The 27908-nt window shown below is 51.6% G+C and overlaps 2 protein-coding genes across 2 annotated transcripts in view; one reads left to right on the top strand and one right to left on the bottom strand.

Annotated features, from left to right (window-relative positions):
- LOC133361317 (zinc finger protein 91-like) overlaps positions 1-27908 on the bottom strand; it is a gene marked incomplete at its 3' end in the record, with an annotated part of 1159662 nt that overhangs the window by 683550 nt on the left and 448204 nt on the right. The gene's annotated exons all lie outside the window — the stretch shown is intronic.
- Positions 125-27831, top strand: ORC1 (origin recognition complex subunit 1). Its single transcript, XM_061580170.1, has 14 exons — positions 125-179; positions 2463-2652; positions 3648-3713; positions 8860-8986; positions 9652-9940; positions 13855-13925; positions 14142-14237; positions 15536-15698; positions 16156-16257; positions 21608-21757; positions 24922-25041; positions 25476-25753; positions 26599-26686; positions 26793-27831. Exons 2-14 carry the CDS (start codon positions 2463-2465, stop codon positions 26991-26993), a joined length of 1941 nt encoding a protein of 646 aa, XP_061436154.1. The 5' UTR covers positions 125-179; the 3' UTR covers positions 26994-27831.

Below are 27908 nucleotides of genomic sequence, written 5' to 3'. Positions count from 1 at the left end.
GTTGCTGTTAAGCAGACAGCTTTATTCCTAGTTTTACTTTCAATCCTGAGACATTTAAAATATAAAAATAAAATATATTATTTAAAGTCTCCCTGGTGTGCATCCGGTTTCGGGCGGAAGCGGAAGTCAGGAGAAAGACGCGGGAATATCAGAGCTGGCGAGAAGAGAGACAGAGAAAGGTGAGTGGTGAGTGAGTGGTGAGTGAGTGGTGAGTGAGTGGGTAGGTGAGTGGGTGGGTGAGTGAGTGGTGAGTGAGTGGTGAGTGAGTGGTGAGTGAGTGGTGAGTGAGTGGTGAGTGAGTGGTGAGTGAGTGGTGAGTGAGTGGTGAGGGGGTGGTGGGTGGTGAGTGAGTGGTGAGGGGGTGGTGGCTGGTGAGTGTGTGGTGAGTGAGTGGTGAGTGAGTGGTGAGTGGGTGGGTGAGTGGGTGGGTGAGTGGTGAGTGAGTGGTGAGTGAGTAGTGAGTGAGTGGTGAGGGGGGTGGTGGGTGGTGAGTGAGTGGTGAGGGGGTGGTGGCTGGTGAGTGGGTGGTGAGTGAGTGGTGAGTGAGTGGGTGGGTGAGTGGGTGGGTGAGTGGTGAGTGAATGGTGAGTGAGTGAGTGGTGAGGGGGTGGTGGGTGGTGAGTGAGTGGTGAGGGGGTGGTGGGTGGTGAGTGGGTGGTGAGTGGTGAGGCGGTGGGTGAGTGGTTGGTGAGGGGTGGGTGAGTGGGTGGTGAGGGGGTGGGTGAGTGGGTGGTGAGGGGGTGGGTGAGTGGGTGGTGAGGGGGTGGGTGAGTGGGTGGTGAGGGGGTGGGTGAGTGGTGGTGAGGGGTGGGTGAGTGGGTGGTGAGGGGGTGGGTGAGTGGGTGGTGAGGGGTGGGTGAGTGGGTGGTGAGGGTGAGTGGGTGGTGAGGGGGTGGGTGAGTGGTGGTGAGGGGGTGGGTGAGTGGGTGGTGAGGGGGTGGGTGAGTGGGTGGTGAGGGGGTGGGTGAGTGGGTGGTGAGGGGGTGGGTGAGTGGTGGTGAGGGGGTGGGTGAGTGGGTGGTGAGGGGGTGGGTGAGTGGTTGGTGAGGGGGTGGGTGAGTGGGTGGTGAGGGGGTGGGTGAGTGGGGTGAGTGGGTGGGTGAGTGGGTGGTGAGGGGGTGGGTGAGGGGGTGGTGAGGGGGTGGTGGGTGGTGAGTGAGTGGTGAGGGGGTGGTGGGTGGTGAGTGGGTGGTGAGTGGTGAGGCGGTGGGTGAGTGGTTGGTGAGGGGGTGGGTGAGTGGGTGGTGAGGGGGTGGGTGAGTGGGTGGTGAGGGGGTGGGTGAGTGGGTGGTGAATGAGTGGTGAGTGAGTGGTGAGGGGGTGGGTGGGTGAGTGAGTGGTGAGTGAGTGGGTGGTGAGTGGGTGGTGAGTGGTGAGGGGGTGAGTGGGTGGTGAGTGGTGAGAGGGTGAGTGAGTGGGTGGTGAGTGGTGAGGGGGTGAGTGAGTGGGTGGATGAGTGGGTGGGTGAGTGTTGAGTGAGTGGTGAGTGAGTGAGTGAGTGGTGAGTGGTGAGGGGGTGAGCGAGTGGGTGGATGAGTGGTGAGTGCATGGAGGAGCGGTGTTTGAGTGGGTGGGTGAATTGGTGGGTGGTGAGTGGGTGGGTGAGTGAGTGGGTGAGTGAGTGGGTGAGTAGTGAGTGGGTGAGTAGTGGGTGAGTAGTGAGTGGGTGAGTGGTAAGTGGGTGGATGGGGAGTGCGTGGGTGGGGAGTGGATGGATGAGCGGTGATTGAGTGGATGGGTGGGTGGATGGGGAGTGCGTGTGTGGGTGGTGAGTGGTGAGTGGATGGGTGAGTGGTGAGTGGGTGGTGAGTGGGTTGTGGGTGGTGAGTGGGTTGTGGGTGGTGAGTGGGTGGGTGGGTGGATGGTGAGGGGGTGGGTGGTGGGGTGGTGAGTGAGTGAGTGGGTGGGTAGGAGAGTGGGTGGGTAGGAGAGTGGGTGGATGGGTGGGTGGTGAGTGAGTGGTGGGTGGGTGAGTGTTGAGTGGGTGAATAGTGAGTTGGTGGTGAGTGGGTGAGTTGGTGGTGAGTGGGTGAGCAGTGAGTTGGTGGTGAGTGGGGGAGTTGGTGGTGAGTGGGTGTGTGGTGAGTTGGATGGTTAGTGCGTGGGCGGTGAGTGGGTGGGTCAGTGGTGAGTGAGTGGTGAGTGAGTGGGTGGATGATGAGTGGGTGGTGAGTTAGTGGGTGGTGAGTGAGTGGGCGGGTGAGTCGGTGGGTGTGTTGGTGGATGGTGAGTGCGTGGGTGGGTGGCGAGTGGCTGAGTGGTGGGTGATGAGTGGTGCGTGGGTGGGTGGGTGAGTGGGTGGGTGGGTGGGTGGATGAGTGGGTGGGTGGATGAGTGGGTGGTGAGTTGGTGGTGGGTGAGTGAGTGAGTGGTGAGATGGTTGGTGGGTAGTGGGTGGGTGGGTGGGTGGATGGGTGGGTGGGTGGGGGGTGAGGTGAACCTCTCTCCTTTTCTCTTCCCAGATGCCCCGCTACAATACCAGGAATTCCGGATCCACGATTCCGGATTCCGGATCCAAGATTCTGAGTTCTGGATCAAAAATTCCAGATTCCGGATCCAGTATTCTCGATTCCAAAGGGAGCAGGAAGCGTCGCGTAGCAGAGGATCATGGGAGGCGGCTGGGTCATGTGACGCCCGTGATTAAATCACCAGGTACCAGTACAGGAGATCAACATCACTTCCATCAAGATTACTACCATTCACATCATTACCATCAATATGACTACCATCGCTGCCATCAACTATCACTACCATCACTGCGATCAACATCACTACCATCTCTACCACCAACATCACAACCATTAACATGACTACCATCTCTACCATCAGCATCATTACCATCACTAACATCACCATCACTAACATCAGCATCATTACCATCATGACCATCACCACCAGCACTACCATCACTACAACTATCACTTCCATTGACATCACTACCATCAACATCACCACCACTGCAACTATCACTACCTCTCCCACCAACATCACTACTGTCACTACCACCATCACCACCACTACTACTATTACTACCACTCCCATCAACATCACTACCTCCATCACTACAACTATTATAACTTTAGTGACTTTATCAGAGACGCTAAGACTTGGAGGCACTTCTTTTATTTAACCCAGCACCCTCGGCACAATACACACCCTACACACTCTTCTGTTGCTCATTTATACACAACTTTACGTGAGTTGCTAGCCTATACACAGCGTTAGCCGTCTAACACTGATGGCGCTGAACCGAGATGGCCAACAACTGTATAGCACAGCGACGAGACGACAGCGACGAGACGACAGCGACGAGACGACAGCGACGATGGCGGCAATCTTCAACAGCACGACGGGGGTCCCACTCCAAACGACAGCCCCGAGCTCCCGCTCAGGGCCCCCTTTTATGCTCCCAGCGTGGCCTCGCTGCGTCCCGGCCACGCCCCCTCTCTTGAACCTACCAGTGGGTTCCAGGGCTTCCCCCACGTGCTCCTTCTGTAACCTTTCCCCCAGATATCCCCTCTGGTGTACCACGTGGCCTGCTGAAGTCAGGGCTGCTGTAAACCCACCAGCAGCCAGCGCTATGCTGCTACATAGCTCATAACCATCAACATCACTACCATCACCATCGGCTGTTCTCTCTTTCACAGAATGCACTTTGGTTCCGCGAGTCTCCATCACGGACATCCTCTCAATAATCCTGTCGGACGAAACAGGTGATGGGTGGTGGTGATCGGGGCTGGTGGTGGTGATCGGGGTTGGTGGTGGTGATGGAGTGGGTGGTGATGATGGGGTTGGTGGTGGTGATGGGGTTGGTGGTGGTGATGGGGTTGGTGGTGGTGATGGGGGGGTGGTGGTGATTGGTGTTGGTGATGGGATTGGTGGTAGTGATGGGGTTGTTGATGATAGGGGGGGTGGTGGTGATGGAGTTGGTGGTGGCGATGGGGGTGGTGGGCAGGCCCAGGTAAGCTACATTGCTGGGAGTCGTAGCCATTCCCTGTTCACCTTTGGGTGCGACAGGGATGTCCTCTAGCTCCCACATTATTGAACATTTTTAGACCACATAGTTCGAGAGGCCTTCTATGGCTCTACCGGAGGGATCTCCATCTGGTAGAGATCCAATGGGAGGCTGGTCGACATCTGGGTGTGGTCAAGGTACGGCTCCCTATTGGTCAACCATGTTATATATGCTGATAATCTGGTGATTGCTGCTCTCTCAGAGGAGGAGTTGGAGGCTGTACTGCTGAACCTGGAGTGTGCCATTAAGAGGTGGGGTCTTACCATCGGCTCCACCAAAACTAAGCACCTGCCTGGGTATTTTGTGCCATCAAACACTCTACCCTTCAACTCCCCAATAGTGATGGGGCAGTTGTTGAGAGAGTGGAGAGTTTTACATACCTGGGCAGGATGCTCATGACGAGCTCCGGTTCTACATTAGACGTCTCACTCCGAATCAGTCGACCGGCAGTGTCTTATCATTAGCTGGGTTTAACCAGGCTGAAATCTGTGAGCAGCTCACAAATCCTTGAAAGATCTAAATAAAGTCCCATTGGTGAGTTCCTCCGGCAGGCAATGCTGTGTTGGCTGGGTCATGTAGCCTATGCCCAGCCAACGCATGCCTAAATATCTTTTGTTCAGCCGGATAGAGGGGGCTAAACGGGCGCGGCACGGGCTAGAGAAGAGATGTAGTGATGTGGTACAGGAGGACGTGGAGCTGAGTGGACTTGCAGATGACTGGTACCAGCGGTGTCAAGATTGGCCTCAGTGAAAGAGGCTCGTGAAGGACGCTACTGGGCAGTTGGAGGCAGTCACCCTCCAACAACAACAGAGGGCAGAGGAGCAACGCTCACAACAACGAGCGGAGTGCAGGGTGGCTAAAGCACAGCAAGTTGGCACAGTAAGGGGCACAGGTGGTGCATCAGCCAGTCATCTCAGTCAGTCGACCTGTAGCACCTGGGTCTGCCCCATGACCTGCCATCGGGCGTTCGACACTTTACGTGGCCTCAAGGTGCACATGGCCTGGCACAAGCGTCGTGGTGATTTCACTTCCACTTAGTGGCGAATGGCGGTTGTTGATGTTCATGATGTAGATCAGGGGTCCTCAAACTTTTTAAACAGGGGGCCAGTTCACTGTCCCTCAGACTGTTGGAGGGCCGGACTATAGTTAAAAAAAACTATGAACAAATTCCTATGCACACTGCATATATCTTATTTTGAAGTAAAAAAACAAAACGGGAACAAATACAATATTTAAAATGAAGAACAAGTAAAGTTAAAACAACAAACTTGCCAGTATTTCAATGGGAACTATGGGCCTGCTTTTGGCTAATGAGATGGTCAATGTCCGGTTCCATATTTGTCACTGCTTGTCGTAACAAGTGATGCAAGTGTGCATCCGTTAGTCTAGATCTGGTTGGAGATTTCAAATGTTTCATTCTGGAAAAAGTCTGTTCACAGACATAAGTGCTGCCAAAGATGGTTGCCATTTTGAGTGCATGGTTCCTGAGATGAGGATATGTCTCAGAGGAGAGAGATGCATAGAAATTATGAAGGCTGCTTGACTTGAATGCGTCTTTCAGAGAGTCACAATTCTGCAGTTCAGCCAGTTCCATTTGGTAAATTGTATCCACATTTTCAATGTCAATAGAAAATGGGTTACGGAAAAGCTGTATGTCCTGTTCATGGAGATGAAGCTCTTTAAATCTAAATTGGAACTCCTTTTGCAATTTTTCCAGTGAATCCACACATGTTTTGTTTGGGAATGCAACCAATGATTTTTCCGCTAACAGATTTTGAGTTGTGGGGAGATGGCAGAAGTTGTCCTCCTTCACTTGTTTGATGAGGAGGCCTAATTTTACTTCAAATGCTTTGACATGTGATTGCATATCTCAGATGAGCTTCCCCTTTCCTTGAAGTTGCACATTGAAACTGTTGAGTAGCTCTTACATCTGTCAGAAAGGCAAGGTGCCATTTCCATTCTGCATCATTGAGCTCTGGTACTTCTTTGTTTTTTGAAAGCAGAAAAGCTGTAATCTGTGGAAGTCATAGAAACGTTTCAAAACTGTCCCTCGACTCAGCCAACGGACTTCTGTGTGGTACAGAACATCTTCATAGTCATCATTTAGCTCAGACAGAAATTCCTGACATTGTATGTGGTTTAGTGCATGAGCTCTAATGAATTTCGATTTAAAGCTTTCGTGACTGCAGGGATTCATCTTCTTGGTTCTTTCGGTAAAGTCACATAGAAGGGAAGTAATAAAATAATAAAAATAAAACATAATAAAATAATTCTCACGACGTTTCGGCCACAACGCAAGCAGCCGTCCTCAGGTGAAAACCAGGTCTGTCGAGACGACAGCGTCTGAATGAAACAGCACACGAGCTTGGAGCATATATATAAGCTGGGTTGGAAAGGGGGGGGGGAAAGGGCGCCTTGACAAAATAATTTGCATATCAAGAGGAATTTAGCATATTTATGGGAAATGCAGGAATGTAATTAGTACTACATATGCCCGTGCATTATGCAGGATTAGCAGCATCAAAGGGAGGGGTAGCATTAATACTCCTTCCCTTTATTAATGCTACCCCTCCCTTTGATGCTGCTAATCCTGCATAATGCACGGGCATAATTAGTACTATTCACATACCTTCATTTCCCATATCCCCTCCCTTTGATGCTGCTAGTCCTGCATAATGCACGGGCATATGTAGTACTAATCACATTCCTGCATTTCTCATATCCCCTCTCTTTGATGCTGCTAGTCCTGCATAATGCACGGGCATATGTAGTACTAATCACATTCCTGCATTTCCCATAAATATGCTAAATTCCTCTTGATATGCAAATTCCTTTGTCAAGGCGCCCAGCTTATATATATGCTCCAAGCTCGTGTGCTGTTTCGTTCAGACGCTGTCGCGTCGACAGACCTGGTTTTCACCTGAGGACGGCTGCTTGCGTTGTGGCCGAAACGTCGTGAGAATTATTTTTATTATGTTTTATTTTTATTATTTTATTACTTCCCTTCTACGTAGCTCTAATGAAGTTAGCACAAGATACCACAATTTTCATAACAGAGTCCCACTTCAGTGATTTACTACACAGCGCTTGTCGGTGGATGAGGCAGTGTATGGCTATTGGATGAAAATGGTTATGTTTGTCCATCTCTTGGTTAATGCGGGCAATTACTCCTTTCTTAGACCCCACCATGCTAGGAGCACCATCAGTTGTCACACTGGCTAGTTTAGCCCAGTTCAGCTCCAAACCATTCACAGTTTGGCAAACCTTTTCATAGATATCCTTTCCTGTAGTTGTCCCTTTGATGCTTTGCAGTGCAGCAAGCTCTTCTGTGACTTCGAAATAGTCATTCGTCCCACGAATAAAAATTAGAAGTTGTGCAGAATCACGAACATCATTGCTTTTGTCGAGTGCCAAGGAAAAATAGTAAAGTTTTTTTGTGGATTTTTGCAAATGCTGATGCAAATTGTCTCCCATTTCTTCAATTCTCCGTGTAATTGTAGGTCCTGAAAGACTCACTGTACTAAATAAATCGGCCTTCTCTGGACACATCTCTTTGGCAACAGAAAGAAGGCATTCTTTAACAAATTCTCCCTCCACGAATGGTCTGCCAGTGCACGCTATTAGCTTGGCAACTTGAAAACTTGCTCGCAGTGATGAAATATTTAGCTGCTTCTGCTTCACAAAAGTATTTTGCTGAGTTGTTAATGTACTTTTCAGTTTTAATATTTTATCTTTTCTCACTTCTCCGATCAAACAATCATATTTATCTTTATGTTGAGTTTCATAGTGTCGACGTAAATTGTATTCTTTGAACACAGACACTATATTCTGGCATATCAGACACACAGCTCTTTCCTTGTACTGCATGAAAAAGTAATCATAAGTCCACTGTTCTTTGAATATCCTACACTCAGAGTCAATTTTTCTCTTTCTTGACATCATTGTTTCCTAGGGAGTCAAAATTGCAATTAGTAAAATACCAATATATATACAGCGCTACAATAACAATATACCAGCAATAACTTTGCCCACACAGAGACATACAGACTGCACTGCCCATCAATGCAGTCTGATTGGGGGAACTCCGCTTTTACCCCAGGCTCACACTGGTGCGGGTGCCATTAAAAAGTTAATTACACCTGCAGTTTTGTTCACAGCGCAGCCGGCCCCTCCCACATGCCCTGGCTTCCTCTGAGTCCTGGGAGGTGGAGTAGTAGTCCGGCTGCGCTGTTCGGTTCCTCCCACCGCCTGAAGCTTGATTGCGGCCGGACTACAATTCCCATGATCCAGCGCTTCAGCCGGCCAGCTAATCGGCGGCGGCCGCCCCCTCTCCCTCTTCCACCAATGACCGTCCTTCTCATGAAGAAAAAAAGTAACAGACAGGCAGCGGCGGCAAAAACACCCGGCGGGCCGGATAAATGTCCTCGGCGGGCCGCATGTGGCCCGCGGGCCGTAGTTTGAGGACCCCTGATGTAGATGATGGTTGTGATTTTGATGTAAATGATGGTCATGATGTTGATGTAAATGATGGTCGTGATTTTTATGTAAATGATGGTCGTGATTTACATCATGAGGCCTCCTTTGCCAGTAGAAAAATATAATAATACGTTTTTACCCTTTTTTCTGGCAATAAAACTGGAACCTTTTTTACGAGGAATCATGTTTACATTAACCACAATACCTGCAGTCAGAATGCAAACAACATACATTATCAGTGTGTTTTTTGTTTACATTCTGATTGCAAGTATTGTGGTTAATGTGAACATGATTCCTTGTAAAAAGGTTTCAGTTTTGTTGCCATAATAAAAGGGTAAAAACCTCTTTTTATAATGGTCGTGATGTAGATGATGGTGATGATGTTGGAACCCATCAGCAGTGCTCCGTACTGCTCACCCCAACCTCAAGAAAGAGTCGCGGCAAGCAGCAGCAGCAGCAATTGGACATCCTGAGGCTCACCCCACTCAGCTCCCCGTACGTCACTCACCCACTCACTCAGCTACTCACTCACCCACTCACTCACCCACTCACTCAACCACTCACTCATCCACTCAGCTACTCATCCACTCACCCACTCACCTACCTACCCACTCACTCAGCTACTCACCCACACACCTACCCACTCGCCCAGTCAGCTACTCACCCACACACCCACTCGCCCACTCGCCCACTCACCCACTCAATCAGTTACTCAATCACCCACACACCTACCTTCCCACGAACCTCCCACTCAGCTACTCACTTACCTCACTGCGCTACTCAGCTACCCACTCACTGACCCACCTACTCACCTAATCGTCCACTCTGCTACTCAGCTACCCACTAACCTACCCACCGACTCACCCACCCACTCACCCAGTCACTCACCAACCCACTCACCCACTCAAACTACCTACTCACCTACTCACTAACTTACCAACCTACCAACTCAGCTACCCACCCACTCAGTTACCCACCCACTCAATCACTCCTGCACCCACTCACCAATAACCCACCCACTCACCCATATTTCCACTCACCCACTGATATTATGATGTTGCACATGGTGATGGTCATGATGGTGGTGGTGGTGATGTTGCTGATTGTGATAATGATGTTGCTCATGGTGATGCTGATGATGTCACCATCTCCATATCTAGGTTACGAGTCAAAACAACTAAATTTCAACCATCACTACCACGATCATCTTCACCACCACCACCATCACCACCACCACCATCATCATCACCACCACCATCATCATCGACATCACCACCACAGTCATCATCACTACCACCATCATCACCATCGTCATCATCGTCATCACCAATATCCCCACCATCATCATCATCGCTGTCATCACCATCATCACCATCATCATCGGCATCATCATCATCTCCTGTCCCAGTTCGCCGTACCAAGAAAGTTTTACCCAAGCCTCAAACCAAGGTAGAGTCGAACTCCTCTTACCCAGCAGCCCTGTTAACGACTAACCACGGGCCTCCATAGAGCCCAACGTGTAGTGTATAGTAGTGCAGTGCATATTCGTGTGTAGTGAATAGTTATGTAATGTATAGTTGTGTAGTGTATAGTGTGTATAATCGCGTAGTGTAAAATAGTATATAGTAGTGCGATGTATAGTAGTGTAGAGTAGTAAATGGTTAATACAAAAATCAGAGAACCTTGCCCGGACAAGGTATGACGGGACACCCACCTGGAGCCAGGCCTTGGGGATGGTATTCGCCGGCTAGCACCTGGTGGCTGGGCTACCCACATAACCTGGTCAGGCCCAGCCGGAAATGGCTACGTGGCGCCATCATGTGGGCCCACCATCCGCAGGACGAAGGGTGAGGGCCGGGAGCGATGCCAGTATGGCAAGGAAGAGGGATGGTCTCAGACAGACTGGACCTTGGCGACGGACACTAGTTAATCGGACGTGGAATGTCACATCACTGGAGGGGAAGGAGCCAAAGTTGGCAGAGGAGGTGGAAAGGTACCGTCTATATATAGTCGATCTTGATTTGAAGTTTTCGTGACTGCAGGAATCCATACTCTTTGGATCTTTTGGTAAAGTCACGTAGGTATAAAAGCATGGTCTGATGCTGCTGAGGCAGCAGACCATGCTGCTGAGGCAGCAGACCATGCTTTCCCACCTGATGACGGACGCTTGTGTTGCGCCCGAAACTTCGTAACTTATTTTATTTCATACCTACGTGACTTTACCGAAACCCAAAGAGTATATATGGTTGGTCTCACCTCCACACACAGCATTAGCACTGGTAGCAAACTTCTCGATTGGGGGTGGTCTCCTATTCTGGAGTAACCCCTGGCGAGAGGCCCCGGGTGGGTGTGGGGATATTCACAAGCCCCCGGCTGGGTGCTGTTCAGTTGGAGTGTGTCCTTGTGGATGAGAGGGTCGCCTCAATGAGACTTAAGGTCTCTGAAAGGAAAATTCTGACTGTTTTCTGTGCTTTTGCACCAAACAGCAGTTAAGAGTATTCGGTCTTCTTGGAGACGGTGGGTGCAGTGCTTAACGGAGTGCCGCCTACCGACTCCATAGTTCTACTCGGCGACTTCAATGCTCACATGGGAAATGATGGCGATACATGGAGAGGCGTGATTGGGAGGAATGCCCCCCCTGATCTGGACCCAAATGGTGGGATGTTACTGGAATTCTGCGTTGGTCACGGAATGTCAATAACAAACACCGTGTCTAAACACAAGTATATTTGGTACCACAGCGCCTTGGGCCAAAGGTCAATGATTGACTTTATAGATGTATCAAGGACGTGTGTTCTGGACACTCAGGTAAAGAGAGGGGCAGAGCTCTCAACTGATCACCACTTGGTGGTAAGTTGGATCCGACGCTCGAGGCACCGACCAGATAGACATGGAAGGCCAAAACGGATAGTGCGGATTTTCTGGGAACATTTGGCGAAATGACCCAGTGCAGAAAGATTTCAACTTCCACCTCTGGGAAAACGTTTCCTGCACTCCATGGGAGGTCGTTGACATTGAGTCTTGAGTGGACGATGTTCAGGACCTCGATTGTGGATGCAGGTATGAAAATCTGTAGCCTGAAGGCAGTTGGTGCCTGTAATGGCGGCAACCCTAGGACACCGGTGGTGAGGAAGCTGTCGAATCAAAGAAGGAGGCTTTCTGATATATGCTCGTTTAAAGGTCTCTCGAACGAAGGTTGAGAGGTACCGGCTTGCCAAGAGGATGGCAGCGGTAGCAGTCACTAAAGCGAAAGCTTGGGCATGGGAGGACTTTGGAGAGGCCATGGAGAGGGGCTACCGGGCAGCGTCAAAGATGTTCTGGAAAACCATCCGATACTTTAGGAGGGGTCGACGAGGCGTGGCTCAGGATGTTTTCAGTAAGCGTGGTGTAAGATTGACCTCGACTAAATAGATAGTTGAAAGGTGGAAGGAACACTTTGAGGAGCTCCTCAACCCGGTGGAGACACCCTCCTCTCAGGAGGCAGCCCTGGAAACAGCTGGGGGGATCAGATCCATCACGGTTGCTGAAGTCATTGCGGCGGTTAAGGGCCTTCATAGCAACAAAGCTGCTGGGGTGAACGAGATTCGCCCAGAGTTGTTGAAAGCACTGGACAGTGTAGGAGTGTCGTGGTTAATACACCTCTTCAATGTTGCATGGAAGGTAGGTACAGTACCTCTGGACTAAAAAAACTGGGGTAGTGCTCCAACTACAGAGGAATCACACTTCTCAGCGTCCCAGGTAAAGCTTATGCCAGAGTGCTGAGGTCACGGATCACTTCCTGGAGACGGTGGATTGTTCTCTCCAGATGAGGGTGGAGCAGCTGCCCTTAGTGGAGGAGTTAAAGTACCTTGGGGTCTCTTTAGTGAGTGATGGTGAGTGGAAGCGGGAGATCGGTGCGGCGTCCGCAGTGTTGGGGCTGCTGTACCGTTCTGTGGTAGTGAAGTGGGAGCTGAGTTCCTGAACAAAGATCTCAGTTTACAGGTCAATCTACATTCCCACCCTCACTTATGATCAGGAGCTTTGGGTAATGACAGAAAGGTTGAGATCGCGGGTACTAGGGGCCGGAATGAGGTTTCTCCGCAGGGTTTGCCGGGCTCACTCTCCAAGATCGGGTGAGGAGGTCGGTAATCTGGGAGAGCCTCAGAGTCGAGCCGCTTCTCCTCCGGATTGAAAGGAGCCAGTTGAGGTGGTTCGGGCACCTGGTAAGGATGCGCCCCAGTAGAGTATCCCTGGAACTTTACCAGGCTCGTCCCACTGGGCGAAAACCCCAGGGCAGGCCCTGGGGTTTTCGCTGGCCTGGGAACGCCTGGGAATTCCCCAGGAAGAGCTAGAATCTGTCGCCAGGGAAAGGGAGGTCTGGACCGCCCTACTCAACATGCTGCCGCCACGACCCTCACTAGGATGAAACAAACAGTAGTGTAGTGTAGAGTAGTGTAGAATAGAACTCCTCTTAACGAGCACCCCTCTTAACGACTAACCATTTAACAACGGGCATCCGTAGAGTAGTGTATAGTAGGGAGCCCAATGTGTTCACCTAACGATTATTCTCTTTTGAACGACAGGCTTTTATAGGTAGAATAAATATTCATCGTGTGTTCATAATGTTGCTGCCATCTTTACGTCGTAATATATATTGTTTCAGTATTATTCAGTAAGTTTTTAACGTGTCTTTGCTATCCTCGCTTAACGACCAAATCACTTAAGAGATTCTTCTCTCATATATATTAATGTGTTTTTTAATCTCGTATTAATAGTTATACACCGAATGAATATGAATGTTTATAGACCTAACGAATATTAAAGTTTATAGACCTCATGAATGTTAATGTTCATACACCTCATGAATGTTAATATTTATAGGCCTAATTAATGTCAATGTTTATCGACCTAATGTTATATTAATGTTTATAGGCCTTATACTAAAACATTTACATTAACCTCATGAACATTAATAAACGTTGACCTTATGAATATTAATATTATACCTGGTGAACATTAGGTCTATAATGCATATTAATGGAATGAACATGACTGTGTTAACTACATTGATATAAATTATTACCCCACGTGATATTAATGAGCATTCACCTAATAAATGCTCAACGGTATTACCATAATGATGATTAAGGGGTGTTGCTCTAAGGAATATAATTCCGTATTAACATGACTTATTAATTAGTATTCTAATGAACATTGGTGCATAATCTTACGCGTTATAACAATAGCTTGTCTAATGAATAGCAGTGGACATTCTACTGAATATTCTCATGGATATTAACAAACATCCCAATTAATATGAATGATGATGTGTATAAACGTGGGTGCCCGAATTGGTATTAATGAGTATTCATTATTCTGTACAGGCACAAAAAACCAAGACCACGCTAACACCTAAACTGCCTTCAAGGACACAAGTGCTGAAGACAGAAATCGGGTCAGTGTCACCCACGTGTCTCCCCCGTGTCTCTCCGTCTCTCCCTGGCTCTCCGTGTCTCCCCCGTCTCTCCGTGTCTTCCCCGTCTCTCCGTGTCTCCCCGTGTCTCCCCCGTCTCTCTGTGTCTCCTTGTGTCTCCCCTGTCTCTCCGTGTCTCCCTGTGTCTCACTCTGTGTCTCCCTGTCGCCCCCGTGTTTCACCCTGTGTCTCCCCCAGGCCGTCCGTGTCTCTGGCGTGTCTCCCTTGCAGGGAGTCGGAGTTCCAGGAGATTTTGGATTTTGTGGAGAGTAAACTGGACACTCGGAGTGGAGGGTGAGCTACCATCGTCATCAATATCACAATCAACATCACAATTACAACCACCATCAACATCATAATCACCACCACCATCACCTTCATCACTAATGTAGCGTCATTGATAAGCACTGTATGTAGCGTCATTGTTAGACATTGTATATACTCACCTGTAGTAGCAGACATGTGTCCATAGGGGGTGGTAACTCAGGATGAGTTGGGATGTTGGGGGGATATTCCAGAGCCCCCTGGAGAGTTCCAGAAGGAGGGCGTGGCCAGGGGCAGAGAGACCCTGGCACGAGTATAAAAGCCGGACCTCTGGACGAGTCCGGCAGTCTTCGTCAAGCTGAAGAAAGAAGACCAACTAGGCTAGGACCCTGGGAGAACCCCCAGACCCGCCGTCCTTCTAAGGGCCAGGGCTGTAGTGGGCCAGTGGTCGGACCTTGGCTGGGTCGGGTCGGATAGCCTCTCCTGGGGCCCCCTAGCCGGAGGGTTGAGAGTACTAGCCCCAGTGATGGGACACGCTGGCCCTGAGGGTTGAGAGTACTAGCCCCAGTGATGGGACACGCTGGCCCTGAGGGTTGAGAGTACTGGCCCCAGTTGATGGGACACGCTGGCCCTGAGGGTTGAGAGTACTAGCCCCAGTGATGGGACACGCTGGCCCTGAGGGTTGAGAGTACTAGCCCCAGTGGTAGGACACGCTGGCCCTGAGGGTTGAGAGTACTAGCCCCAGTGGTAGGACACGCTGGCCCTGAGGGTTGAGAGTACTAGCCCCAGTGATGGGACACGCTGGCCCTGAGGGTTGAGAGTACTAGCCCCAGTGGTAGGACACGCTGGCCCTGAGGGTTGAGAGTACTAGCCCCAGTGATGGGACACGCTGGCCCTGAGGGTTGAGAGTACTAGCCCCAGTGATGGGACACGCTGGCCCGAGGCTGGACCTCCCCAGGTATCGGGTAGAGGGGCCACTACCCCTCTGTGTTAGGGACCCGTGTATCAAGCAGTTGTATTAAATACAATTGTTGCCTCAAGCGATCCGTCTCCAGTCTTCTTGGACCCACTACACAACCATTAACACCTTCACCGTAACTACTATCACCATCACTATTTACAACATCACTGCCATCACTACCATGAGCACCACTACCATCAACATTAATAACAACACCACCATCATCACTATCATCGTCAACTCACTGTGTCTCCCCCGTGTCACCCCGTGTCTCCCCCGTGTCTCCCCCGTGTCTCCCCCGTGTCACCCCGTGTGACCCCGTGTCTCCCCCGTGTCTCCCCCCCCCCCCCCCCCCGTGTCTCCCCAGGTGTATGTTTATCTCTGGCGTCCCAGGGACAGGAAAGACTGCCACCATCCAAGCCGTGCTTTCCTACCTCGTGGACAAGACGAGGCCCGAGGCTCTCACCGTTGTTCCCATCAACGCGATGGAGCTCACGGAACCGAGACAAGTCTACAGCAAGCTGCTGAAGGTGGTTCCTCCTTTCTCCGTTTCTCTGTGTCTCCATTTGTCTCAGTGTCTCCACTGTCTCCATCACTCATCCAGTCACTCGCCACCCTGCTCACTCACCCATCCACTCACCTCTCCAGTCACCCCCCACCCACTCACCCCTCCCCCCCCACTCACTCACCCCCCCCACTCACTCACCACCCCACTCACTCACCCTCCCACTCACCTTCTACTTACTCCCACACCCCCCCACTCACCCACTCACCCACTCACTCACTCCCCACTTACCCACACATTCAATCGTAAACCCCCACTCACCCAATCACCAATCTCACCCCCTCTTTCTCACTCACCCATCTACTCACCCATCCACTCACCCACACACTCACTCACTCCCCCGTCACTCCCCCCACTCACTCACCCCCCTCACTCACCCCCCTCACTCACCCCCCCCACTCACCCCCCCCCCCGTGACTCAGGCGATGAGCGGTGAGCGAGCCGTTCCGTCGCGTGCCGCTCAGATTCTCAATGAGCTCTTCGCTCGGCGCAGCAAGAGATCCGTGCTGCTCATCCTAGACGAGGTGAGGAATACCGCTCACCCATCCACTCACTCACTCACCCACTCACCCACCCACTCACTCACCCACTCACTCACCCACTCACCCACCCACTCACCCACTCGCTCGCTCACCCACAAACCCACCCACTCACTCACCCACCCACTCACTCACTCACTCGCTCACCCACCCACTCACCCACCCGCTCGCTCGCTCGCTCGCTCGCTCACCCACCCACCCACTCGCTCACTCGCTCGCCCGCCCACCCGCTCACTCGCCCACCCACTCACTCGCTCACCCACCCACACCCACTCACTCACTCGCCCGCTCACCCACTCACCCACCCACTTGCTCACCCACTCACTCGCCTAAACCCCCACACACCTAACCCCCCACACACCTAACCCCCCACACACCCACTCACACACCCACTCGCACACCCACTCAGCTACCCACCCACTCACTTAGCCACCCATTCACCTACTCACCCACCGACTCACCTCAACCACCCACTCACGACCCATTTACTCACTCAGCTACCCACTCATTCACTCAGCCACCCATCACCTAATCGCCTAATCACCCACTCACTCATCCACCACCCACTCTCCCACCTACCCACCCACTCACTCAGGAACCCACCTCTTTACCCAACCACTCGCAGAGTTTGGCTACTTCCTCCAATGTCTGGGTGAGTGGGTGACTGATTGAGTGGATGAGTGGATGGCTGAGTGGGTCCGTGAGTGGTTATGTGAGTGAGTAAGTAGGTGGGTGTGTAAGTGGTTAACTGGGTGAATGGGTGAGCGAGTAGGTTAGGTGAGTGGGTGGGTGAGCGATTAGGTGAATGGGCAGGTAAGTAGGTGAGTGGGTAGGTGAGTGAGTGGGTAGCTGAGTGACCTTCTTTGTGTGTAGCTGGACCTGTTGGTGACCAGGAGAGGTGAGTGAGTGGTGGTTGGGAATCCTCGGATATCGGAGGAAGTTGACAAACCCTGTGAGTGCGTTACTGGGTGAGTGGATGTGTATGAGTGCGGGGGGAGTGGGGAAGTGGGCGAGTGGTTCAGTGAGTGGATGAGTGAGTGGGTGGGTGAGTGGGTGGGCAGGTGAGTGAGTGCATGGGTGGGTGGTTGAGTCGGTCCAAGTGGTGGAAAGGTTCGTGTGTTTCAATGAACCCGAGATCGATTGCTTCTGGTAGGGTCACCCATGGTGGTAAGGTCGAGGTCCAAGACTAAGTGCGATCCAAAAATTACGTTTGCGGGGGACACACATTCGGCAGACTCTAAAAATGGAAGATCCTGGCAGCCCCCTGCAGCCCTGCTCACCTGAAGGTTGTCTCCAGTTTTCTCTCTTGCCACCGGAACCTGGTGAGTGCGGTCACACTTGTAGAGGGAGACATTGCGCCCCCCATTCGCCACACTAAATCCATTCACAGCGCACGGCTATTGCGTCTGCCATAGAAGCCCTCTGGCAACAGGACAGAGTGACGGGGGCAGGTAATGGATTTGACTGTGGGGAGCTTCTAGCTGGAGTCCTACACAGCTTCGGGGCGCGTGTTTGATGGTCGTTGTGATAATGGGATGAGGAACGGTATCCTCCTTCGGCAACTGCTCGTGTGACCCAGCAGCTCTCTTAAGGGTCCGCACTGCTCACCCCTCGATGGGGAAGGGTCTATAAAAGGTGACCTGACCATTTCCCGTTCCTCGCGCACCTGGGCAGCTAACCGCAGCCGTCAAGGCAATCCCCCCTTGTACGGTCGAAAATCAAAACCTACTGAAGTTATGGAATGTACGCACTCTCCTTGACGTTCGGGATGGAACAGAAGGACCTCGCAGACGGACTGCCCTTGTTGCACACAAACTCAAGAGGCACAATGTTGATATTAAAGCACTAAGTGCGGCCCGGTTCCCCTGGCGAAGACTACCTGACGGAGGTCAGCGAAGGTTACACCTTCTTCTGGAAGGGTCTTCTGAGAGATGCCCATGGACTTCATGGAAGTGGCTTTGCTGTCAGAAGCAAGCTACTCCGCAACATCCCTGAGTCTTGCAGGATCAGGGAAAGGCATTATGACCTGGCACATCCCGCTAGGGAAATGCCATTTTGCCACTCATAAGTGCCTACGCTCCCACCCTGGATGCAGATGACAACACCAAAGATGCCTTCTATGATTCCCTTGACGCTGCACTATCCAGAATCCCTCGCGCCGACAGACTGGTTCTCATGGTTGAGTTTAACGCCAGAGTGGGCACCGATGCCCGGCTCTGGCATGGAGTTATTGTAAATCACGGCATCGGAAAATTAAACAACAATGGCCCAAGATTCCTCTTGCTGTGCTACAAACACAAATTGGTCACAACAAATGCATTCTTTCAAGTGAAAACAAGCCCAAAACATCTTAGATGCTCCCCCGGTCCAAACGCTGGCATCTGTTGGACGACATCATCACTCGCCAACAAGACCAAAACCATTTCTCCATAACCCAGGCCATGCGCGGATCCGAATGCGGGACCGACCAAAGGTTTATCGGATGAAAGTTCAACATAAAGATCCGGCCACCACAGAAAAAGCAGCAGCCTCGAAAATGACTTCACCACAGAGCCCTTGAATCTCCAAACTTCCAAACCTGGCTGTCGCCTGATGAAGCTAGTTGTAATTACTGGCGAAATGTCGTTCTCAGATTGTAAATGCTGTGGCTTTGCTCTCCAACACACCGGTGTGCTGTACTAGTGACGAATTGGCATGTTCTGTTTATGTGACAACCCTTACTAATTGGCTGTGTTGGGTGGTGGCGGGTTTAACCGCATATTTACGCCATCTAACCCCAAAAAAACCTGTTATGGATGATATTGGTCATGAAAGCCTCCGTGTTAAACTTCCACAGCAGACTGGCTGACGGGCTTGCTGCTGCACTCCAGGATGGCCAACCTCTTGACGGCGCCCTCGACATGGACAGCGAATGGTAAAAGCTGAGCTCAACCGTACACCAAGCTGCCTCCCAGACAATTGGCTTCACCCAAAAAACGTCACCAGGATTGGTTTGATGACAGCTCCCGTGAAATACGGGAGAGCTCCTAGAGGCAAAATGCAAAGCCCAAATTGCTTACCTCTCCAACCCCCAGTCTTACTCTCTTCTCTCTCTCACTGGAAAGCCATCTGGGTGCGGAGACTCAACGAAGATTTCGGCTCATGGAAAACGAGTGGTGGCTCAGGAAAGCTCAAGAAATCCAGAGCTACGCAGACACCAACAATGCCCATGCAATTTTACAATGCTGCTAAGTCACTGTACAACCCTCAGAAACAAAACATCACTCCGGTAAGATCAGTAGACGTCTCTGCGCTACTCAAGGAGAAACGGCAGATCATTGAGCGCGCTGGGCAGAACACTTTGACACACTCCTTAATAAAAAAAACTCTGATCACTCTGTCCTAGATGCCCTCAACCTTATCTCAGTAGCCTTTGGTAGACTGAGCTCTAAAGTCTTTGAGAACAACAATCTAAAGACACCAACGAAAGTTGCCGTCTACCTGGCAGTCTGCGTGTCAACGTTATTCTACGGCAAACCTACCGCTCTCACATCAGACGCCTCGAGGCTTTCAACATCAGATGCTTAAAACTGATTCTTCGCCTCACCTGGGAGGATCTTGTCCCTCACGTTGATATCCTCCAGCGTACTGAGACCATCAGCATGGAAAAGAGGCAACTCCGCTGGGTGGGCCACGTCATTTGCATGCCCGGCAGTCGTCTACCGCGTCAGCTTTTCTGTGGACAACTCCCGGCAGCCAGCAGAAGGCCGGGCAGTCACAAACTGAGATATAAGGATCAGTTATTCTTTGGTTCTTTCAGTAAAGTCACGTATAAAGATAAAATAATAAATTAAATAATAGCATACTACGACGTTTCGATTGCAACACAAGCAATCATCATCAGGTATAAAAGAAATAGCAACAAAAATCTATCTTCTTGGTTCTTTCGGTAAAGTCACGTAGAAGGGAAGTAATAAAATAATAAAAATAAAACTCTGTCGCCTCGACGGACCTGGTTTTCACCTGAGGACGGCTGCTTGCGTTGTGGCCGAAACGTCGTGAGAATTGTTTTATTATGTTTTATTTTTATTATTTTATTACTTCCCTTCTACGTGACTTTACCGAAAGAACCAAGAATATGAATCCCTGCAGTCACGAAAGCTTTAAATCGAAACAAAAATCTAACCAGAAAACTATAGACAGACATATAAGCAGACAGACATCATAAAGATACACAGAGAGAGAACACGTATCGACACAAAGAGAGAGGTCGTCTCTGTGACGGGGCCTTAAATATAGAGAGGGGGCGGGGGCGGAGAGAGGGAGGGGGCAGAGAAAAAATTAGCATGTCAATGAGTGGACAACGACGTGGTACAGTACGTAAGCTTGAAAATTAGGAGAAAGACACACTAAAATTAAATAACCTAGTAAAATATCTAAATGTAATGTAATGCAATACAGAGAGTCGGTCAACACACAATTAACGCATAGCCCGGTTGATTACGTATTTCAAAGATTGCTAAGTTAGAATTTAAGTGTGAAAATTCCAAAGAGAGGACACAGGCAGAGAGAGAAAACAAAAAACCTGAGAGAGAGAAAAAAGATAAGCTTAAAACTTCCCCATAGAAGTAGTTCAATCTTAATTTTGGAGCTTTCGTGACTGCAGGAATTATTCTTTGGTTCTTTCGGTAAAGTCACGTATACGTGACTTTACCGAAAGAACCAAAGAATAAGGATCAGCTGAAGGGGACACTAAAGATGTGCAACATCAAGCTGAGCGACCTTGAGGCAGCTGCAGCCGACAGCCCACTATGGCACTCCTTATGCGACACAGGGGTCAAACACCTTGAAGAACAACGGTATCCAGCAGCGGATAGTACGTCAACAGCGCAGACACCAACACACTGTACCAGAACCATCCCAGGCCTTACATCTGCCAGCTGCGGCAGGATACTTGGCTCTAGGATTGGGCTTCGTCGCCATCTGCAGTGGCATCATCGCCGGTGGTGATAGCCACTAGCAAATACTTTTACCAACAAACAATGGAAACAACGTTATCTTCGTATCGATGGACTGCCATAAGTAAGGGTGGGTGGGTGAGTGGTTGGGTGGGGGAGTGAGTTTGTGAGTGGGTTTGTGGGTGAGTGAGTGCATTTGTGGATGAGTGAGTAGGTGAGTGGGTTTGTGGGTGGGTGAGTGGGATTGTGGGTGGATGAGTGGGTTTGTTGGTGAGTGCATGAGTAGGTCTGTTGGTGAGTGAGTAGGTCAGTGGGTGAGGTGAGTGGGTGGGTGGGTCAGTGAGTGACTGTGTGGTAAGTGGGTGGGTGAGTAGGTCAGTGACTCTCTATGTGTGTAGCTGGACCTGCTGGTGACAAGGAGGCAGGACCTGCTCTACTCACTCAGTGATTGGGCCACCGGAGGCTCCTCTTGCCTCATTCTCCTCGCCATTGCCAACACCATGGACTTGCCTGAGAGGGTGATGCTCACCAGGGTGAGCAGCCGGCTGGTAAGTGTCGCTCGCACCGTAGCTCCTCACCCACCCACTCACCCACCCACCCACTCACTCACCCACCCACCCACCCACTCACTCACCCACCCACTCACTCACCCACCCACCAACTCACCCACTCACTCACCCACCCACCCACTCACTCACCCATTCACTCACCCACCCACTCACTCACCCACCCACTCACTCGCACAACAACTGCCATTCAACACTAAGTGACGGTGACATCACCACTCCGCTTGTGGCAGGCTATGTGCACGTTAAGGCCACGTAAAGTGCCGAACGCCCGCTGGCAGGAGGTCACGAGACACACCCAGGTGCCATGTGTTGACCGACTGAGATGAGTGGCCGATGCACCACCTGCGCCCCCTACTGTGCCAACTTGCTGTGTTTTAGCCACCCAGTGCTTTGCTCTCTGCTCGTTGTTGTGAGCGTCGCTCTTCTGCCCTCCGTTGTTGCTGGAGGACAACTGCCTCCGACTGCCCAGTAGCGTCCTTCACGAGCCTCCTCCACAGAGGCCGATCTTGACACCGCTGGTACCAGTCATTGGCAAGTCCACTCAGCTCCACGTCCTCTTGTACCACATCACTCCATCTCTTCTCTAGTCCGTGCTGTACTCGTTTAGCCCCCTCTATTTGGTGAAACACAAGCTCTTTAGGCATGTGGTGGCTGGGCATGTGGGCTACTTTACCCAGCCAACGCAGCCTTGCCTGCCGCAGGAACTCACCGATGGGACTATGTCCAGATCATTCAAGGATTTGTAAGCTCCTCGCTCAATCCAGCCTGCTTAAACCCAGGACGGATTGTATGCAGGCCAGCCGAAATGTTTCTAGCCGGCGAAGATGTTCCTTTATGGGGGGTCCAAGCATAGAGAAATAAGGGCATGATCTTTGCCGAGAAGACCCGAAGCTTCGTGTGGAGCAACAGACCAGGTAGCTTCCACACAGCATTACGCAGCCAATGAAAAGATAATGCCGCTCGACTGATTTGGAGTGAGACCTCTGCTGTCAAACTAGAGCCGGTCATGAACACACTGCCCAGGTTTGGAAAACTCCCCACTCTATCCACAACTGCCCCATCACCAATTGGGAATTGTGGGGGTGGAGTGTTTGATGGTACAAAATAAGCAGGCAGGTGCTTAGTTTTGGTGGGGTGCCTCCAACTCTTCTCTAAGTAAGCAACAATCACCAGATCATCAGCATACATAACATGGTTGAGCAATGGGGAGCCATCCCTTGACCGCACCCAGGCATCGATCAGCCTCCCTTTAACATCTATCTACGTGGTCGAAGTAGATGTTCAATAATGTGGGAGCCAGAGGAAATGCCTGTCGCACCCCAAGGTGAATAGGGAATGGCTCCAACTCCTAGCCACGTAGTTTTACCCGGGCCTGCCCACCATAATGAAGGTACTTAATAATAGTGAACAGAGAGTCAGGGACTCCGAAAGCACGAAGAACAACCCAGAGCCCAGGCCTACTGGTGGTATAATAGGCCTTGACCAGTTCAACAAAGCAGAGATGTAGGTCTTCGAATTCCCTCCACCTCTGCTATAGCAGACGGCCAGAAAATATGGCATCTGTGCAGGACCGCCCTTTCCTGAAACCACATGCGGGCTCCGCAAGCCTTTCCTCAGTGTCCCTGGCAAGGCCATGTTGAATAATCCTTGCCAGGACCTTTCCCGGCACACTTAGGAGGGAGATGCCCCTGTAATTGCTACAGTTTGTGTGGTTCCCCTTCTTAAAGAGAAGGAACAGCAGGGCATTCTTACAATCCTGCGGAACCCATCCTGTGCTCCAGACTTATTATGATCTCATATAGGGCAGTCTGTGCCAAAACGCCACCCTCCCTCAGCATTTTGCTTGGGAGCTCATCTCTGCCAACCACTTTTCCTGGTCTCAGACTCTGGAATGCCTTCTGTACTTGCTCAACAAATGGCACTTCAGCATACTTCCAATATTTGAGGCACCACTGCCTCAACAGGTTCATTCCCATTTTGCCTCATGATGTTTTCCAAGCTAATGGATTTCCCCTCCCCCAAGAACTCACAGAAATGCTCAAAATCTGCAAAACTGTTCTTGAGGGTTGGAGATCGGATCACCGTTCTTTCACCTAATGATGGTGATCGGTGTGGCACTGAAAGTTACTTTTTTGATGGCGTTAAAGAGTGATTTGTGGTCGGGGGCTACTGAGGCAGACTCCATCTTCTCAGCAACCCGCGACGACCACCCATTCTTGCAGCACCGCAAGGCTCTCTAAAGCTCCGAGCGAAGGCTGCGGTAAGCCACCTCATTCCCTAACATGGGCTGCTTTAGACGGTGAGAGTAGGCCTGTCGATTTTTCTCAGCCAGCCAGAACAACACCTCTGTCAGCCAGGGTCTCTGGGGAAGTTTGGACCATGTACCCAAAGCAGCCATTGCAGCTGCAATAAGCCACAGTCCTAAACCTCGCCCATTTCCTCATTTCCCTTCGGCATCAGGAGGAGGGGGGGGGGCGATGCCAACCACAGCTGCAAATTATAATGAAAGTCTCGCTTGCAATTTTCATCAGCAACCTGAGACCAAGCAACTGTGTTTGAATGGGGTCCTGGGTGTACACCCACTACTGGAGTGGAAGAATGGCAGACGCATTTTTACAGATGACAAGCCGATGGTCAGTGGGCAGATCAGCTCCACGGTAGGTTCTGGTGTCAAGGACATGGACCCGCATCACTATATAGTCTAGCAGATGTTCTTGTTTGGACCCAGCGTGCATCCATGATATTGTGGGGATGTGCTGATGCCAGAACAGCGTGTTGGTAATTCCAAGCCCATGGGCTGCACACAACTCTAACAGCTTCCTACCATTGTTATTGGGCTGATCTGGCCCTTGCCTTCCAATCACTCCAGACCAAGTACAAGTTGTAACGGCCCACTCGGGCATTAAAATCACCCAACAGGATAACTATCCCATAGGGGCCACTTTAGCTAGCTCCTGTGACAGTAGGACATAGAAGGCATCTGACTCATCGGCCTTGCCTGCATCCCTCCACTGATGGGTAACTGATGTCTCTCACTCACCCAGTCACTCACCCACTCACGCATCCACACTCCCACGCACCCTTTCTGTGCCGCCCCCTTCCTCCTGGTAACCTCACTTCCTGCCATCCCTGACCCCCCACAGGGTTTGACCCGGATGTGCTTCCAGCCCTACTCCTTCCAGCAGCTGCAGGAGGTCGCGAGGTCGCACCTCTCTGGGGTCGCGAGCTTCGAACCTGACGCCCTCCAGCTGGTGGCACGCAAGGTCAGGGATCGTGCAACCCGGGGGAGGGGGAAGGGGGGGACAGGTAGTTATGCCACAGGGAATGCTGAGAGACAGTACGTGATGTCAAAGGATTTATTCACGGATGAAGTGATGTCACGTTAAGGTTGTGACAGGAAGTGATGTCACATTCTCACTAGCGGTACAGTGTTTAGCAATAATACTTATAATGTTTAATAACGATACAGTTATGATTCGTAATATAATCTTCATAATAATTAGCAATATTTATAATCATAGATTGACATGATTTGATTTCACAGCTTAGAAAGAGATGTAATCTAACAGGAAGTGATGTAATCAAACAGGAAGTGGTGTGATCTAACAGGAAGTGATGCAATGCAAGAGGAGGTGACGTCATGGACTCACCCACTCCACCCTCCCTCCCCTCTCACCCCCCCCACTCACCCCCCCAGGTGGCTGCTCTGTCTGGTGATGCCCGCAGGATGCTTGACGTTTGTCGCCGGGCGGCCGAAATAGCAGCTGCCGAGGTGAAGGCCGCCTCCTCCATCTCCACCTCTCCCAGCTCCCCCATCTCCTCCTCTGCCAATGGGAAAAGGGCCGCGGGGAGGTCACGTGACCTGGCGAGGGCGGCGGCAGTGGCAGCCAATGGGAAGGGACCTCGCGTGGGCCTGAGACAGGTTGGGGCGGCACTGGAGGAGACGTTCAGATCACCCTGCGTGGCAGCCACTCGGTGAGTGGGGGGTGAATGGGTGGGGGGGGTGAGCAGGGGGTTGAGTTGGGGGGGGGGGTGAGTCGGGGGGGGGTGAGCAGGGGGGGGGGGTGAGTCGGGGGGGGGGTGAGTCGGGAGGGGGGGCTTGCTCAGTAGTAGCAGTAGCACCACCATCACCATTATCAACAACATCAACAACATTCCCTCCCACATCCCTCATGATTTCCCTCTTCTCCCCTGCCCCATGTCTCCTCTGTCTCTGTCCCTGTGTCTCTGTCCCTGTATTTCCTCTGTCTCCATTTCTCCCCATGTCCCTCTCTCCCTGTCTCTTGGTCTCCATGTTTCTGTCTCCCAGTGTCTGTCCCCGTGCCTCTGTCCCTATGACTCCTCTATTTCCATGTCTCTCTCCCCGTGTCTCTGTCTCAGTGTCTCTGTCTGTGCTGTCTGCGTGTCTCTGTCTCCGTGTCTTTGTCTCCGATGTCTTCGTGGCTCTGCTGTTCCCGTCTCTGTATCTCCGTGTCTCTCTGCCCGTGTCTTCGCTGTCCTCGTATCTTCTCTAGCTCCGTATCTCTGTGTCCGTGTTTCTGTCTGCGCTGTCTGCGTGTCCCCTCTACGTTCGTGTCTCTCTCCCCTTGTGTCTCTCTCCGTGTCTTTGTTGTCAGCGTGTCTCTGTCTGTGCTGTCCCCGTGTCTCTCCGCTGTCCTCGTGTCTCTGTCTCCGTGTCTCTCCCGCCGCATCTCTTTATCCTCTATCTTTCATGTCTGTCTCCGTGTCTCTGTCTGCGCTGTCCCTGTCTCCTCTGTCTCCGTGTCTGTGCTAACATGGTGTCTGTGCTGTCTGTATGTCTCTGTGCTGTCTGTGTGTAGAGAGTGCTCCTCTCTGGAGAAGTTCTTCCTGGAGGCCGTTTTGTCTGAATTCTCTCGGACCGGGCTGGAGGAGACTTCCTTCGGACAGGTGGGTGGTGGGAGAGTCCAAGTTCACTCTGTGGAGGGGGGGGGGGGAGTGGGTGGGAGAGTCCAGGTTCACTCAGAGTCTCTGTGTCCCCCCCCCACACCCCCAGGTGTTTGTGTCCCTCCGCTCGCTGCTGCTGATGTCTGGGCACCCCCCCTGCTCGGTGTCGGCAGCTCTCGGGAGCTGCTCACGGCTCCTCTCGGCGCGCCTCCTCCTCTCCTCCTCCACAACCGGCCTGCGCCGCAGGCTTCGCCTTAACGTGCCGCGCGCGGACCTCCTCTACGGCCTGCGCGGCGGAGACTCGGCGTGAACTCGCCAACATGACCGCCACCAGTGTGACCTTACCAGCATGGCCGCCGGTGTGACCTTACCAGCATGCCCGCCGGTGTGACCTTACCAGCATGGCCGCCGGTGTGACCTTACCAACGTGGCCGCCGGTGTGACCTTACCAGCGTGGCCGCCGGTGTGACCTTACCAGCATGGCCGCCGGTGTGACCTTACCAACGTGGCCGCCGGTGTGACCTTACCAACGTGGCCGCCGGTGTGACCTTACCAACGTGGCCGCCGGTGTGACCTTACCAACGTGGCCGCCAGTGTGACCTTACCAGCGTGGCCGCCGGTGTGACCTTACCAGCATGGCTGCCGGTGTGACCTTACCAGCATGGCCGCCGGTGTGACCTTACCAACGTGGCCGCCAGTGTGACCAAACCAACGTGGCCGCCCTCTTCACTTTACAAACATGGCCGCTGCCGGTGTGACCTCGCCAGCATTGCCGCCAGTGTGACCTTACCAACATGGTCATCATAACTTTACTGACATGGTCAACAGTGAATAAGTGTGACCTTACTAACATGAACCCCATAACCTTACCAGGTTAGCCACCGGTTTTACCTTACGAACATGACCGTCAGTGGGAGATTATGGTGGTGGTGTGACCTTACCCACGTGGCTGCCACTAGGGGGACTCCATCTGACCTTACCAACATGGCAATCAGTGTGACCTTACCAACATGGCCGCCAGCATAACCTCACCAACATGGCTGCCAGCAGGTTGTGGCTTTACCTCACCAACATGGCCACCCATGGGGTATCCCACCTCACACGAGTAAACTATTTTACTCTGAGTTACTTCAATAAATAAACTTTTACCCAAACACAAGTCTCTGTGATTGACACTCCACCCTGCACCCTGTGGACCACCCTGTCTAACAGTGCCTCTATGTGT

Source organism: Lethenteron reissneri, chromosome 72, assembly GCF_015708825.2.
Source record: "Lethenteron reissneri isolate LAM-NWPU_2019-01 chromosome 72, ASM1570882v1, whole genome shotgun sequence".
Lineage (NCBI taxonomy): Eukaryota > Metazoa > Chordata > Hyperoartia > Petromyzontiformes > Petromyzontidae > Lethenteron > Lethenteron reissneri.
This window is presented reverse-complemented; position numbering and strand designations above follow the sequence as displayed.